Raw genomic sequence first — 17,275 nt, 5'->3', positions numbered from 1 at the left:
TTCTTTCTCCTCTTCCTTTGTCCCAGTCGTCCCACTCCTCCATCCCTTTCTTCTCCTTTCCCCTCTTCCCTTTCCCAATCGCCCCACTCCTCATATTCATTTCTTTCCCTTGTTCCAATCGTCCCACTCTCCCTGTTCCTTTCTACTCCTTTCTCCTCTTCCTTTGTCCCAATCGTCCCACTCCCTATATCCGTTTCTTTTCTTTGTTCCAATCGTCCCACCCCCCCTGTTACTTTCTACTCCTTTCTCCTCTTCCTTTGTCCCAATCGTCCCACTCCACCTGTTCCTTTCTACTCCTTTCTCCTCTTCCTTTGTCCCAATCGTCCCACTCCCCATATTCGTTTCTTTCCCTTGTTCCAATTGTCCCACTCCACCTGTTGCTTTCTACTCCTCTCTCCTCTTTCTTTGTCCCAATCGTCCCACTCCCCATATTCCTTTCTTCCCCTTTCTCCTCTTTCCTTGTCCCAATCGTCCCACTCCCCCTGTTCCTTTATTCCCCTTTCTCCTCTCTTCCCTTTTCCAATCGTCCCAATCTCCCTATTCCTTTCTTCTTTCTCCTCTTCCTTTGTCCCAATCAACCCACTCCCCCTGTTCCTTTCTTCCCCCCCTCCTCTTCCCTTTCCCAATCGTCCCACTTCCCCACTCCTTTCTTCCCGTTTCTCCTCTTCCCTTGTCTCAATCGTCCCACTCCCCCTGTTCCTTTCTTCCCCCTTCTCCTCTCCCCTTTTGAAATTGTTCCACTCCCCCGTTCCTTTCTTCTTTCTCCTTTCCTTTTCCAATCTTCCCACTCCCCTTATTCCTTTCTTCTTTCTCCTCTCCCTTTTCCCAGCCTTCTTCCCACTCCCCCGATCCTTTCTTCTCTTTCCCAATCTTCCCCCCCCATTCCTTTCTTTTCTCCTCTTCCCTTTCCCAGTCTTCTCCCCACTCCCCCATTCCTTTCTTCTCCTTTCTCCTTTTCCTCTCCCCATCCCGCCTTCCCACTCCCCCATTCCTTTCTTCGCCTTTCACCTCTCCCCTTTCCCAATCTTTCTTCCCACTCCCCCATCCTTTCTTATTTTTTCTCCTTCCCCTCTTCCCAATCTTTCCACCCCTATTCCTTTGTTCTCCCCCTCTTTCTCCCTTCATCCTCTTTTCCTTCCCTCTCCCCTCTTTCTCCCTCTTTCCCTCCCCTTTGAAAGAGTGGGAACAGGAGAAAGAAACAAGGTGGAAAGGCGCATAAATGGTTGTCATCACTCTGTGCTTTCAGGGATCAGCTGTACAGAAAGGGTTTAATGCCTTTAGTGCCACAAACTTCCATTCCCACGCCCAGTCTCTGCCCCAGGGCCCCTTGACGTGAGTAGATCTCCCTGATTGTCCGGTTTTCCAGCTGCTGCTCCTGTTCTTGCGGTTGTCGGTCCTCGCCGAGGCTCAGACCAGTCACTAGGGCAAAAGTTTCATAATCCGTGTAGAAATGAAAAACAAATTACTTGATTAAGGCCATTGCGAAACAGATTTCAACGCAGTAGACTGGGCCAAGATGAATTCTGGTTAAATGAATCCGACTTAATAGTATTCATTCCCAGAGCATTGTACTAAGCACTTGGGAGAGTACAATAGAGGTAAAAAATACAATCCCTGTGCTCAAGGAACTTAGTCTAATGGAGGAGACCCAAAATGTTGTACAGATAGAAGGAAGAGGAGAATGGAAAGATGAATAAGTGAATAATTAGAGCGAATAATTATTAGTTTTATGGCACTAAGTACCTACATGCTAAAGTCTAGGATAGTATAAAATAATCAGATCAGATACACACTCTGTGGCCCATAGAACTCTCACACTGTAAGCAGGGAAAGCAGGTATATTCATTTTACAGATGAGGAAACACTAATAGTATATACGTACTACTTATGAGCAGAGCACTGTACTAAACTCTGGGTAAGAATCTACAGGTGGAAATTAGGTACAGTCTCTGGTCCCTGTCTAAAGAGTATAGGCAGAAAGGGGCAAGCGGCAGACACATAGAAATGGGACAATGTCACTACAAGTACCTAAATGACACGGTCGAATGCACAAAATAAAAACAATTATTAGGATTCTGTAGAGGAGCGGAATTTCAAGTGCAAGTCATATCCATAGCCACAGTGACTGCTTTTAATCAGTGGTGAGACTTGTGGCATGAGAAACTGGCATTTGAAACCTCACCCTCCATAAAGTCAGAGGGTCCCAAGGCTAAGACTGTGAGTCCTAACTGCTCCTCGGAAATGCTGATGGAAGTTGTGAGCTCCTTATGAGCAGGCAATGCGTTTGTTGTTGTATCGTACTCTCCCAAGGGCTTAGTACAGTGCTCTGCACACAGTAAGCACTCAATAAATGCGATTGAATGAATGCAGTCACAATTTCACCTTCTCTTAAATCATCACTAAAGAGACGTCAGCGCCCAGATTGGGGAGTGCGGGAGGGAAGCACATCTGTAATTTTATTTATTCATTTGTATTGATGTGTATTCGCCCCGTTCCCCCCCCCCCACCACCACACCTCCGCTCCGACTGTAAGCTCGTGTGGGCACGCAATTTCACTGTTTATTGTTGTGTTGTACTTTTCCAAGGGCTTAGTACAGTGCTCTGCACACAGTAAGCAATCAGTAAGTACGATTGAGAAGAAGCATGGCTTAGTGGAAAGAGTACGGGCTTGGCAATCAGAGGTTATGGGTTCTAATGCTGGCTCTGCCACTTGTCAGGTGTGTAACTTTGGGCAAGTCACTTCAGTTATCTGTGCCTCAGTTACCTCCTCTTTGAAATGGGGGAATCAATCAATCAATCGTATTTATTGAGCGCTTACTGTGTGCAGAGCACTGTATTAAGCGCTTGGGAAGTACAAGTTGGCAACATATAGACAGTCCCTACCCAACAGTGGGCTCACAGTCCAGAACCTCATCATCTTGTAACCTCCCCAGCGCTTAGAACAGTGCTTTGCAAATAGTAAGCACTTAATAAATATAATAATAATAATAATGTCATTTGTTAAGCACTTACTATGTGCAAAGCACTGTTCTAAGCATGGTGGGGGGGAATAAAAGGTGATCAGGTTGTCCCACGGGGGGCTCACAGTTTTCATCCCCATTCATACCCATCTCCCCCTCCTCCCCTTCCCGATCCCCCCCGCCTTACCTCCTTCCCTTCCCTACAGCACCTATATAAATATGTCTATATGTTTGTATGTATTTATTACTCTTTATTTATTTTACTTGTAAATATTTATTCTACTTATTTTATTTTGTTAATATGTTTTGTTTTGTTCTCTGTCTCCCCCTTCTAGACTGTGAGCCCGCTGTTGGGTAGGGACCGTTTCTATATGTTGCCAACTTGTACTTCCCAAGCGCTTAGTCCAGTGCTCTGCACACAGTGAGCACTCAATAAGTACGATTGAATGAATGAATGAATGAATTTTACAGATGAGGGAACTGAGGCTCAGAAAAGTGAAGTGACTTGCCCGAGGCCACACAGCAGACATGTGGCGGGGTCGGGATTTGAACCCATGACCTCTGACTCCAAAGCCCGGGCTCTTTTCCACTGAGCCAAATGCCATTATTATTATTATTATTATTATGTACATATGTTTGTACATATTTATTACCCTTTATTTATTTATTTTACTTGTACATATCTATTCTATTTATTTTATTTTGTTAATATGTTTTGTTCTGTTCTCTGTCTCCCCCTTCTAGACTGTGAGCCCACTGTTGGGTAGGGACCATCTCTATGTGTTGCCAACCTGTGCTTCCCAAGCGCTTAGTCCAGTGCTCTGCACACAGTAAGCGCTCAATAAATACGATTGATGATGATGATATCTATTCCAGTTATTTTATTTTGTTAATTTGTTTTGTTCTCTGTCTCCGCCTTCTAGACTGTGAGCCCACTGTTGGGTAGGGACCGTCTCTATGTGTTGCCAACTTGTGCTTCCCAAGCGCTTAGTCCAGTGCTCTGCACACAGTAAGCGCTCAATAAATACGATTGATTGATTGATATTATCAGGAGCGGATGAATGGGCGAATGAATGAGGGAAGCATCAGAAGCGGTTTCCATGGGGACGGCTTCCCGGTCTCCAGCCTTCCCCCCCGCGTCGTTGCCCCGGCAACGCGCAGGAGTGGCGCATGCGCAACGTCAACCCGCCCCCCTTCCGACCGTTGCTCGCTGAACTTGGAGGGTTTTAAAAAAAGCCCGTCACGTGCCCAGAGGGGGCGGGGCAAACGCAAGGTGGCCGGAGCGCGGCTTCCGATTGGAGGAGCGGCGGGGCGGGGCGGGGCGCTGATTGGCTGGGGGCGCGCCGGGCCTAACTTCCGGGGCCGCCTCGCCGGCGTGAGGTTGGTTTCCGGTCGGCGCGGCGGGCGCCGGGTTTGATTGTCTGAGGCGACGGAGCGGCCCTGACGACTGATTGATTGATCGATTGATTGATCGATTGATTGACTGCCCGGAGGCGGTGGCCACTCCAGGGGGCGAAGGGGCCCCGGCCGGCGCGGAGGGGCGGCGTCCCCACCCTGCCCTCAACGCTCAGGCAAGCGGGGGCTCGGGGCCGGCTTCTACTCATTCAGTCAGTCAGTCGTGTTCATTCATTCATTCATTCATTCTTCTTCTCATTCATTCATTCATTCAGTCAGTCGTATTCATTCATTCATTCTTTCCTTCAATCGTATTGATTGAGCGCTTACTGTGTGCACGGCTTCATTCATTCATTCAATCGTATTGATTGAGCGCTTACTGTGTGCAGAGCACTGGACTAAGCGCTTGGGAAGTCCAACTTCATTCATTCAATCAATCGTATTGATTGAGCGCTTACTGGGTGCGGAGCACTGGACTAAGCGCTTGGGAAGTCCAACTTCATTCATTCAATCGTATTGATTGAGCGCTGTGTGCAGAGCACTGGACTAAGCGCTTGGGAAGTCCAACTTCATTCATTCAATCGTATTGATTGAGCGCTGTGTGCAGAGCACTGGACTAAGCGCTTGGGAAGCCCAACTTCATTCAGTCGTCTTTATTCATCATCATCATCAATCGTATTTAGTGAGCGCTTACTATGTGCAGAGCACTGGACTAAGTGCTTGGGAAGTACAAATTGGCAACATATAGAGACGGTCCCTACCCAACAGTGGGCTCACAGTCTAAAAGGGGGAGACAAGGCGCTTGGGAAGTCCAAGTTCATTCATCCATTCAGTCGTCTTTATTGAGCGCTTACTGTGGGCAGAGCACTGGACTAAGCGCTTGGGAAGCCCAAGTTCATTCATTCATTCGTTCAATCGTATTGATTGAGCGCTTACTGTGTGCGGAGCACTGGACTAAGCGCTTGGGAAGTCCAAGTTCATTCATTCAGTCGTCTTTATTGAGCGCTTACTGTGGGCAGAGCACTGGACTAAGCGCTTGGGAAGTCCAGGTTCATTAATTCATTCAGTCGTCTTTATTGAGCGCTTACTGGGTGCAGAGCACTGGACTAAACGCTTGGGAAGTCCAAGTTCATTCATTCATTCAGTCTTTATTGAGCGCTTACTGTGTGCAGAGCACTGGACTAAGCGCTTGGGAAGTCCAACTTCATTCATTCAATCGTATTGATTGAGCGCTTGCTGTGTGCAGAGCACTGGACTAAGCGCTTGGGAAGTCCAAGTTCATTCATTCAGTCGTCTTTATTGAGCGCTTACTGTGGGCAGAGCACTGGACTAAGCGCTTGGGAAGTCCAGGTTCATTAATTCATTCAGTCGTCTTTATTGAGCGCTTACTGGGTGCAGAGCACTGGACTAAACGCTTGGGAAGTCCAAGTTCATTCATTCATTCAGTCTTTATTGAGCGCTTACTGTGTGCAGAGCACTGGACTAAGCGCTTGGGAAGTCCAAGTTCATTCATTCAATCGTATTGATTGAGCGCTTGCTGTGTGCAGAGCACTGGACTAAGCGCTTGGGAAGTCCAAGTTCATTCATTCAGTCGTCTTTATTGAGCGCTTACTGTGTGCAGAGCACTGGACTAAGCGCTTGGGAAGTCCAGGTTCATTAATTCATTCAGTCGTCTTTATTGAGCGCTTACTGGGTGCAGAGCACTGGACTAAACGCTTGGGAAGTCCAAGTTCATTCATTCATTCACTCTTTATTGAGCGCTTACTGTGTGCAGAGCACTGGACTAAGCGCTTGGGAAGTCCAACTTCATTCATTCAATCGTATTGATTGAGCGCTTGCTGTGTGCAGAGCACTGGACTAAGCGCTTGGGAAGTCCAAGTTCATTCAGTCGTCTTTATTGAGCGCTTACTGTGTGCAGAGCACTGGACTAAGCGCTTGGGAAGTCCAGGTTCATTAATTCATTCAGTCGTCTTTATTGAGCGCTTACTGGGTGCAGAGCACTGGACTAAACGCTTGGGAAGTCCAAGTTCATTCATTCATTCAGTCTTTATTGAGCGCTTACTGTGTGCAGAGCACTGGACTAAGCGCTTGGGAAGTCCAAGTTCATTCATTCAATCGTATTGATTGAGCGCTTGCTGTGTGCAGAGCACTGGACTAAGCGCTTGGGAAGTCCAAGTTCATTCATTCAGTCGTCTTTATTGAGCGCTTACTGTGTGCAGAGCACTGGACTAAGCGCTTGGGAAGTCCAGGTTCATTAATTCATTCAGTCGTCTTTATTGAGCGCTTACTGGGTGCAGAGCACTGGACTAAACGCTTGGGAAGTCCAAGTTCATTCATTCATTCAGTCTTTATTGAGTGCTTACTGTGTGCAGAGCACTGGACTAAGCGCTTGGGAAGTCCAACTTCATTCATTCAATCGTATTGATTGAGCGCTTGCTGTGTGCAGAGCACTGGACTAAGCGCTTGGGAAGTCCAACTACCTTCATTCAATCGTATTGATTGAGCGCTTACTGTGTGCAGAGCACTGGACTCAGCGCTTGGGAAGTCCAAGTTTGTTCATTCATTCAGTCATCTTTATTGAGCGCTTACTGTGTGCGGAGCATTGGACTAAGCGCTTGGGAAGTCCAGGTTCATTCATTCATTCAGTCGTCTTTATTGAGCGCTTACTGTGTGCAGAGCACTGGACTAAGCTCTTGGGAAGTCCAAGTTCATTCATTCATTCAGTCGTATTGATTGAGCGCTTGCTGCGTGCGGAGCACTGGACTAAGCGCTTGGTAAGTACAAGTTCATTCATTCATTCAGTCGTCTTTATTGAACGCTTACTGTGTGCAGAGCACTGGACTAGGCGCTTGGGAAGTCCAGGTTCATTCATTCAGTCGTCTTTATTGAGCGCTTACTGTGTGCAGAGCATTGGACTAAGCGCTTGGGAAGTCCAACTTCATTCAATCAGTCGGATTTATTGAGCGCTTACTGTGTGCAGAGCACTGGACTAAGCGCTTGGGAAGTCCAAGTTGGCAACATAGAGAGACAGTCCCCACCGAACAGCGGGCTCACAGCCTGGAAGGGGGAGAGAGACGACAAAACAAAACATTAACAAAATAAAATAAATAGAATAAATATGTACAAGTAAAATAAATAGAGTAATAAATATATACAAACATATATACAGGAAAAAAAATGCTCAGTCTCCTCAGAACATACATATTTCCTCACAGAAATCAGTACAGGTCTGTGAAAATATTCATCATCGAGAGTTCTAGTCATTCATTCATTCATTCAATCGTATTTATTGAGTGCTTACTGTGTGCTGAGCACTGTACTAAGCGCTTGGGAGAGTACAAGTCGGCAACATATAGAGACGGGCCCTACCAAACAATGGGCTCCCAGTCTAGAAGGGGGAGACAGACAACAAAACAAAACATGGAGACAGGTGTCAAAACTGTCATAATAAGTAGAATTAGAGCAATATACACATCGTTAACAAAATAGAATAGTAAATATGTACAAGTAAAATTAATGCAGTAATAAATCTGTACAAATATATACAAGTGCTGTGGGGTCAGTTGTATTTATTCATTCAGTTGTATTTAGTGAGCGCCTACTGTGTGCAGAGCACTGTCCTAAGCGCTTGGGTAGTACAATTCAGCCACAGATAGATACAGCCCCTAATAATAATAATGATAGCATTTATTAAGCACTTACTATGTGCAAAGCACTGTTCTAAGCACTGGGGAGGTTACAAGATGATCAGGTTGTCCCACGGGGGGCTCACAGTCTTCATCCCCATTTTGCAAATGAGGTAGGTGAGGCCCAGAGAAGCTAAGTGTCTTGCCCGAGGTCACACAGCTGACAAGTGGTGGAGCCGGGTTTTGAACCCATGACCTCCGACTCCAAAGCCCGTGCTCTTTCCAATGAGCCTCGCTGAACCGGCTCACGGTCTAGGAGGGGAAGACAGACAACAATCATTCATTCATTCAGCCATATTTAGTGAGCGTCTAGTGTGTGCAGAGCACTGTCCTAAGCGCTTGGGAAGTCCAGGTCGGCAACAGAGAGAGACGGTCCCTACCCAACAATGGGCTCCCAGTCTAGAAGGGGGAGACAGACAACAAAACAAAACATGGAGACAGGTGTCATAACCGTCAGAATAAATAGAATTATAGCTATATGCACATTATTAACAAAATAGAATAGTAAATATGTACAAGTAAAATAAATAGAGTAATAAATCTGTACAAATATATACAAGTGCTGTGAGGAGGGGAAGGAGGTAGGGCCAGTGGTGGGGGGGCGCTTACTGTGTGCAGAGCACTGAACTAAGCAGTTGGAATTCTAGTCAGGTCAACCCGGCACGTACCTACCTTGACACTTGTGTAATAATAATAATAATAATAATGATTATGGCATTTGTTAAGTGCTTACTATGTGCCAAGCACTGTTCAAAGCGCTGGGGGAGATACCAGGTGATCACATTGTCCCGCTTGGGGCTCACAGTCTTAATCCCCATTTTACAGATGAGGTAACTGAGGCACAGAGAACTTAAGTGACTTGCCCAAAGTCACACAGCCGACAAGTGGCGGAGCCTGGATTAGAGCACATGACCTCTGACTCCCCGTGCTCTTGCCCCTAAGCCAATGTAATATATATTATATAATCATGGGGAGGGGAATGGTTAAGCGCTCGCTATGTGCCCAAATAAATAAATTATAATAATGATGGTATTTGTTAAAGTGCTTACTATGTGCCAAGCACTGTTCTAAGTGCCGGTATAGATACAAGGTAATCAGATTGTCCCACGTGGGGCTCACAGTCTTAATCCTCATTTTACAGATGAGGGAACTGGAGGCCCAGAGAAGTTAAGTGACTTGCCCAAAGTCACTTGGCTGACAAGTGGTGGAGCCAGGATTAGAACCCACGACCTCCGACTCCCAAGCCTGTGCTCTTTCCATTAAGCGATGCTGCTTCTGGGTAACAGATACCCAAATTATGGTATTTGTTAAGCGCTTATTATGTGACAGTCACAGTCACTAAGCGCTAAGCACTATGCCAGGAGCTGGGGTGGATAAAAGTTAATAACAATAATGATGATGATGATGATGGTATTTGTTAAGCACTTACTGTGTGCTGGGCACTGTACCAAGCGCCAAGCACTGTGCCAGGAGCTGGAGTGTTTACAAGTTTATAGTAATAATGATGATGATTGTATTTGTTAAGGGTTTACTATGTGCTAGGCACTATACTAAGCGCTGGGGTAGATACAAGCAAATCGGGTTGGACACGGTCCCTGTTCCATGTGGGGCTCACAGTCTTCACCCCCATTTTACAGATGAGGGAAATGAGGCACAGAGAAGTGAAGGGACTTTTTATGATGGCATTTGTTAAGCACTTACTACGTGCAGAACACAGTTCTAAGCGCTGGGGGGGATACAAGTTGATCAGGATGTCCCATGTGGGGCTCACAATCTTAATCTCCATTTTACAGATGAGGGAACTGAGGGTCAGAGAAGTTAAGTGACTTGCCCAAGGTCACACAGCAGACATGTGGCAGAGCCGGGATTCGAACCCATAACCTCTGACTCCCGAGCCCAGGCTCTTCCCACTGAACCACGCCGCTTCTCTATGTCCGCTTGTCCACTGCTTGCGAAGCAGTGTGGCTCAATGGAAAGAGCCCGGGCTTTGGAGTCAGAGGTCATGGGTTCAAATCCCGGCTCCGCCAACTGTCAGCTGTGTGAATTTGGGCAAGTCACTTCACTTCTCTGTGCCTCAGTTACCTCATCTGTAAAATGGGGATTAAAACTGTGAGCTCCCCATGGGACAACCTGATCATCCTGTAACCTTCCCAGCGCTTAGAACAGTGCTTCGCACATAGTAAGCGCTTAACAAATACCATCATTATTATTGTTATTATTACTTGCCCACACTCATCCACAGTCACACAGCAGACAAGTGATGGAGCCGGGATTAGAACCCACAACCTTCTGACTCCCAAGCCCGCCAGTGTGCCAAGGACTGTGGCAGGAGCTGGGCTGGATACAAGACAATAAAAATAATAATAATAATGTATTTGTTAATGCTTACTATGTGACAAGCACCGTTCCAAGCGCTGAGATAGATACAAGATGATCAGGTTGGACATAGTCCCTGTCCCACATGAGACTTATAGTCTTCATCCCCATTTTACAGATGGGGCAATTGAGGCATAGAGAAGTAAAGTGATTTGCCCAAGATCACACAGCAGACAAGTAGTGGATTAGAACCCATGACCTTCTGACTCCCAGGGCTGTGCTCTATCCACTATACCATGCTGCTTCTCTCAGGGCACCCTGGCATTTACCTTGCATTCAGGCATCTTATGGCTCTTTGTAATGATAACAAAGGCGAGGGGAACGATTAATTCTCTCACTTTGTGCCAAACACTGTGACAGGAGCTGGGGTGGATACAAGCTCATCAGATCAGACGCAGTCTCTGTCCCACATGGGGCTTCCAGTCCTCCAGCCTGCCCTCCTCAAATGTGACACTCTCCATCCCTTCAAAGCCTTATTGAAGGCACATCTCTTCCAAGAAGCCTTCCCTGACTAAGCCCCCCTTTCCTCTCTTCCCACTCCCTTCTGTGTCGCCCTGACTCTCTATCTTTGCTCTTTCCCCTCCCAGCCCCAAGGCTCTTATGTCAATATATGTCATTTATCTATTTACATTAATGTCTGTCTCCTCCCCTCTAGACTGTAAGCTTGTTGTGGGCAGGGAATGTGTCTGTTTATTGCACATATTAAGTGCTTAACAAATATCACAGTTATTATTATTATTGCCATTCCCTGTCAAGAACCGCTATAGCGGGAGCCAGGACTACCCCATGATCTTGCTAGAGTTGTAGAACAGTCAGAGTGGGCCCTCCCATCCTTCCCGGGAGCTCTTATTAGCCAAATGGGGCACCCAGGGGCTCTGCTGGACCACCCCAGTGAGGCCGGGCCAGGACCCGGGGGCTTCCCATTGGCTGACTAGCCACTGGTGGTTATCGTCCCGAGGTAAGTAGTCACCTGCTGCCCAGCTGCCAGAACTTGGATGGGGGTAGGGCTGCCGGCCTGGGATTGATCTCCGCCAAAGTGGTCCCAGGAAGGTTGGTGGCCCAGAGCTTTCACGGAGGGGTGGGGAGTCACCTTGGGCATAACGGTAGGGCACATGGAGCGGACACATCCGGTCTAGGTGGGGGTAAACAGACACATTAGGACCGTCTCTGAGAAATAGGAATTTTTTCCCCTGCCTCCCCAAGCCCCCCAAGTTTGGGGGTGAAGCAAAGAGCTGGAAGGGGGGAGGTCCTCATGTCCCTTGTGAATCTGATGAGCAGGGCAGCATCCCAGAGCTCCCAGTCTCTCCAGAGCTGCCTGGTGGGGGGTGGGGGGGCGTGGATGGGGCTCTGGCCCTGACTGAGTAGGGGGCTTCTCTTTCTTCTCCTGCCTTGGCTTTGAGCAGTTGTTTTCTTTTTCCTCCCAGTAGCGGCATCCAGGTTCACCAAGGTTGCCCGCAACGTGCCCCAGGATCCTGGCGGCTCCTCCCTGGTCGAGCACCAGATGGATCTACGGTAAGAACTGTCCCAGTGCCGTGGTGTAAACATGCTCAGCCCGGAGGGGCCGGGCAAGATGAGCTATTTCCCTCCTGCTCCGGAATGCCTACCTTAACTCTAGATGGAGCAGCACAGAACCGTCACCATCCCCGGCAGACCCCCTCCTCCCTGGACGCCCCCCACCATCTTGCTACTGCAGGTTGCTGACCCTGAAGGAGGCTGACTTCCTCTGGCAACTCGCCTTTCCCTGTTTTTGGGGGGTTGGGGGCAGATGTGCCCGGTGAGGGAAGGAGCAGGAAGCCAGCCTCAGAGAGGACCAGTGGGGTGTATTGCTTTCACCTCTGACCTCTATTTTCCACCTGCCGCCACCTCCCCTTCGGAGTCCTGTCTCGGAGCGGCCGAGAGAGCCCCGTGGCGGCTTCGCTGCTGGATGCCCAAGAGGCCAAGGCGGCGAGTTGCCCACTGGCACGGGGCCCGAGGACAGTCCCCAACGACACCCGTTTCTGCTAGGTGGGGTTACCTCCAGTATCCCTTCCACCAAGCCCCCCGTACCCAGGCGGGGTTATCCCGGGCTGGGCGTCACTCTCAGTCCTCAACTGGACCGTGCCCGGATCCTAGGCGGCCGTGGAGATCCAACTCGGAGTGAGCGACCCGCCACTCGTGAGCAGCGAGTTTAACTCGTGGTCTCCTGGGCCCCCCCGAAGGACCTCTGCCCCGGGTTCGAAACGTTTGCCGAAAGCCTGGCTGACAGCCACCGTGCCTTATCTTTGAAAGGCTGCTGTCCTCCCACCGGCCGGGGCCTCTCAGCTTTCCGCGGTCCAGATGTGTGCTGTGGGATCCGACCCCCGCCGGAGACCGGATTTGCTTGCACCTCAGCCACTACAGGTATGCCTCTCTCCCCGCTCACTCTTGGAGAGAACTGAGAAGCAGCCGGACCCAGCGGGTAAGAGCGGGTGGAACCCGGTCCTGGGAGTCCGAAGGACCTGGATTCTAGTCCCGGCTGCGCTGCTTGTCTGTCGTGTGACCTCAGGCAAGTCCCTTCACTCCTCTGCACCTCAGTTGCCTCACCTGTAAAATGGGGTTTAAGACTTTGAGCCCCATATGGGAAAGGGACTATGTCCAACCTGATCACCGTGTATCTACCCCAGCGCTTATTCATTCATTCATTCATTCAATTGTATTGAGCGCTTACTGTGTGCAGAGCACTGTACTAAGCGCTTGGAAAGCACAAGTTGGCAACATATAGAGACGGGCCCTACCCAACAACGGGCTCACAGTCTAGAAGGGGGAGACAGACAACAAAGCAAAACATGTAGACAGGTGTCAAGTCATCAGAACAAATAGAATTGAAGCTAAAGAATTAAAGCTTAGAACAGCGCCTGGCATAGTAAGTGCTGAAGAAATTCCATTTTAAAAAAAGCCTGCAGCGGGGTTAAGAAAGGCATAGGAAGCGCCAGGACAGGTTTTCCTAGATCCCTGTTTGCAGCTAAAAGCAGCTGCCTAGATGATTTTTTTCTTTTTTATCTTGTTGGGCCTTGAGTCTCTTTACCTTGGTGTTGGCGAATTTGTAGAACTCTTCAGACCCTGTTCGGGTTGGGGACACCTTTTGGAATTTTAGATCCTCTACTCCTTGCAGGCTCTCTGCCTGGTAATATAAATGGGCAGACTGTAGATGAGAGAAGGAGACTGTGAGGCCCAGAGAGGGCCACGGACTTGCCCCAGGTCACACAGCACGAGGACAGGTGGATGGGGACCCTTCGGGGGGGTTGGTCCGCTCTTGGCCGAAACCTGGGATAAAAGGATAGTAAAACAGGTTCCCAAACCTCCAGGTGCTTTTGGCCTGAACAGGCAACTTCAAGAGCCCATCATGAATGCTGCCTGCGAACCCGGAAGCCATGTAGAATGACTTTTTTCCAGAAATCCCAAGCTGCTGGTGACTGAAAAGGCCGTCCGTCTCGCTTATCGTCACGCGAGGCAGAGTGCCAAGACGGTGCTGCCCTGCTTCCTCCTCGGGACCCTGACGGTGGATGAAGGTTGGGGTCCCTTCTCGTGAAGCGGGGTCACCTTGATGGGACCAGGGTGGGCGTGGCAGGAGGGGGGCGGTCATTAGGTCTGCCCAAGTCATAACAGCAGCGGTTCCTCTGTCTCCTCAGATGAAGAAGGCGTCACGCTGACCGTAGACCGCTTCGACCCCGGTCGAGAAGTGCCCGGCTCGCCGGGGCCTGCCCCCTCCGCCCCTCTCCCCGGCGACTTCTTGGTCCCGTGTTCGGTCAGCAGCCGGGGGTCTACCCCGGGAGAGGTGGTGGTTCACAGCGCGGACGATTTCAGCACGGCCTTCAAGGTGAGTGAGCTCCTCCCGCAGCTGCGATTTGGTGTTCCCACTCTGGCCTGGCTTCCTCCCAATGACACAACAGTTACCAATCAGTCAATCAATCGTATCTATTGAGTGCTTACTATGTGCAGAGCACGGTACTAAGCGCTTGGGAGAGTAAGACGCAACAGAATTAGCAGACACCTTCCCTGCTCTTAACAAGCTTCCAGTGTTCCTCAGGGGTTCGGGGACCCTCGAATATCCCCTCCGCCTTCCCCCTGGCTCTGTAGCAGAGCTAGACTGGGAGCCCACTGTTGGGTAGGGACTGTCTCTGTGTGTTGCCAATTTGTACTTCCCAAGCGCTTAGTACAGTGCTCTGCACATAGTAAGCGCTCAGTAAATACGATTGATGATGATGATGATGATGATACGCTCTCTCTGCTGCCGTGGCTGACCTCACGCCTCCCCTAGGCTCTCCCCCTCCGCCCCCTCCTCCCTGGCAGGAATGCCACCCAATTCCCACAGGAAGTTCCACCCCTGGTTTCCCGATTTGGGCGTGGGCCGGCGACGGCCTCTAACTCCTACTGACCTAAAGAACATAGCTCAAGGTTTCACTATCTGTTATGGTTTTCTTTTGTTGTTGTTGGGTTTTTTAAGTGGTATCTGTTAAGTGCCTACTGTGTACTAGGCACTGTACTAAGCGCTGAGATAGATACAAGATAATCAGGTTGGACTCAGTCCCTGTCCTGCATAGGGCTCACAGTCTTAATCCCCATTTTCCAGATGAGGTAACTGGAGCCCGGGGAAGTGAAGTGACTTGCCCAAGCCAGGATTTAGAACCCAGGTCCTCTGACGCCCAGGCCCAGGCTCTTTCCACTAGGCCACGGTGCCTCTCCAAAGTCTGTTCATTTAATCATATTTATTGAGTGCTTACTGTGTGCAGAGCACTGTACTAAGCGCTTGGAAAGTACAATTCGGTAGCAAATAGAGACAATCCCTATCCATGCCCACGATGGGCAGTTCTGCCTTGAACTGAGCGGGGCATCAGTCCTGTCCTAGCCCCATGAGCATGGGTGGCTGGGTAAAGGTCAGCCACCCAGCAGCTGGCTCTGACGTCTGACCCCACTTGAGATTTATCCTCGGTCCCTGTCTGGGCCGAGACCCCCCTCCTCCCCCGACTGGCCCTCTGGACCTCCTCCCGGGCTGCGGCCAGAACATCGGAGGGGCTTTAATCGATCAATCAATTGATATTTATTGAGCATTTGCTATATGCAGAGCACTGTACGAAGAGCTTGGGAGAGTAAAGTACAGCAGAATTAGCAGACGTGCTTCCTGCCCATAACAAGCTTACAGTCTAGAGGGGGAGAAAGACATTACTATGAATGAATCAGTAATTTGCAGTGTAGAATTGAAAGACATGGAAATAAGTGCTCTGGGGATAGGGGAGAGGGGGAATATCCAGGGTCCAAGTGTCTCACTTGTGGGGTTCAGGCTGGGAATTCTCCTTCCACCCCAGGGGCTCCATGGCCACCTCAGCAGCAAAGACTCTCTGAACGCCTGCCAGCTTCTCTCCCTCCGAGCCCACCTCCGCTGCAGCCAGGCCCTGGACCGCCTGGAGCTGGACTTCCACTGGGCAGCCGTCACTCTGGCCAACACGTTCGAGTGCACCCCTGTGAAGCCCATCCCCATCATCCCCACGGCCCTGGCTCGCAACCTGACAACCTACCTGAACCTCTCTCAGATCCAGGGCACCTGGAAATGTGGGTGAGTGAGGCCCCGAAACACCCACAAGACTCAGATTCACCCCCCACCAAAAAAATCTTCCTCTACCCAGAATGGCAGTTGCACAGGAAGAAATCAGTCAATCGATGGTATCTATTGAGCGCTTACTGTGTGCAGAGCACTGTATTAAATGCTTGGGAGAGTATAGTACAACAGAATTAGCAGACACATTCTCTGCCCATAAGGAGTTTCCAGACCAGCGGGGGAGACAGACATTTGCAGGAATAAATAATATATAATTGAAAGATATGTACATAAGTGCCATGGGGGTAGGGTGAACATCAAGTGTCTAAAGGTCACAGATCCAAGTGCACAGACAATGCAGAAGGAAAAGGAAAATAGGAATGGTGGTAGTAGCTGTATTTCTTCAGGGCATATTCAGTGTGGGGCACTGTACTGGGCCTTTGGAAAGTACGGAATAGCAAAGGTACACGATCCCTGCCCATAAGAAGCTTCTGCTTAGAGAGTGACCATTATAAAAAAAATATTTACAAGGTTAAACAGACCAATATACGGAAGTGCCGAGGACTTGTGTAACTTCATAAGTGCTCGTGTTGGCTGAAGGGAATGATACGGCTTGGGGTGCTGGGAAAATAAGGCTTTCTTTTTTACGGTATTTGTTAAGCCCCTAATATGTACCAGGCACTGTACTAGTTACAAGATAATCAGTTGGACACAGTCTCTGTCCCACAAGGGGCTCACAATTTTAATCCCCATTTTACAGATGAGGTAACAGAGGAACAGAGAAGTGAAGTGATTTGTCCAAACACACAGCAGACAAGTGACACAGTCTGGATTAGAACCTAGGTCCTCTGATTCTCAGGCCCATCCTCTTTCCACTAGGCCCCCTCAGTGGAGGAGGTGGACTTTTTCAGGGGGCTTTTGAATGTGGGGAGAGCTGGAGTCCATCGGATTTGGAGGGAGGGAGGGAATTCCGAGCCGGGGAAGAGTGGGAGAACTAATCGATCGTATTTATTGAAGGCTTACTGGGTGCAGATTACTGTACTTAGCACTCTGGAAGAGTACAATATGACAAAGTTGGAAGACATGTTCCCTGTCCACAACAAGCTTACAGTCTAGAGAGATTGTCTAGGCCGTCTAAGCGAACTTGGGAGAAACCAACACAGCGAGGGGGGGATGACAGGGAAGGAGAGATCAAGTCTATGTATTGGGCACCTGCTGCGAGCGGAGGGCTGCTCTGGGTGCCTGGGAGAATACCACAGGGGCCAGAGACACGGTCTCCTCCTCCAAGGAGCTTTCAGGGTCCCCCG

General features: G+C 49.3%; 1 protein-coding gene across 1 annotated transcript in view; it reads left to right on the top strand.

The window, feature by feature from the left end:
• The window catches only part of STIL (STIL centriolar assembly protein), a 32,925-nt gene that overhangs the window by 561 nt on the left and 15,089 nt on the right, over positions 1 to 17,275 (top strand). Inside the window, exons 2-7 of the mRNA XM_038760166.1 lie at positions 1,247 to 1,332; positions 11,842 to 11,929; positions 12,686 to 12,796; positions 13,829 to 13,944; positions 14,065 to 14,252; positions 15,739 to 15,986. Of these exons, the coding sequence (XP_038616094.1) occupies positions 11,919 to 11,929; positions 12,686 to 12,796; positions 13,829 to 13,944; positions 14,065 to 14,252; positions 15,739 to 15,986 (674 nt within the window). The 5' untranslated portion in view covers positions 1,247 to 1,332; positions 11,842 to 11,918. The remainder of the gene's footprint in view (positions 1 to 1,246; positions 1,333 to 11,841; positions 11,930 to 12,685; positions 12,797 to 13,828; positions 13,945 to 14,064; positions 14,253 to 15,738; positions 15,987 to 17,275) is intronic.

This window comes from Tachyglossus aculeatus, chromosome 18 (assembly GCF_015852505.1).
Source record: "Tachyglossus aculeatus isolate mTacAcu1 chromosome 18, mTacAcu1.pri, whole genome shotgun sequence".
NCBI lineage: Eukaryota > Metazoa > Chordata > Mammalia > Monotremata > Tachyglossidae > Tachyglossus > Tachyglossus aculeatus.
This window is presented reverse-complemented; position numbering and strand designations above follow the sequence as displayed.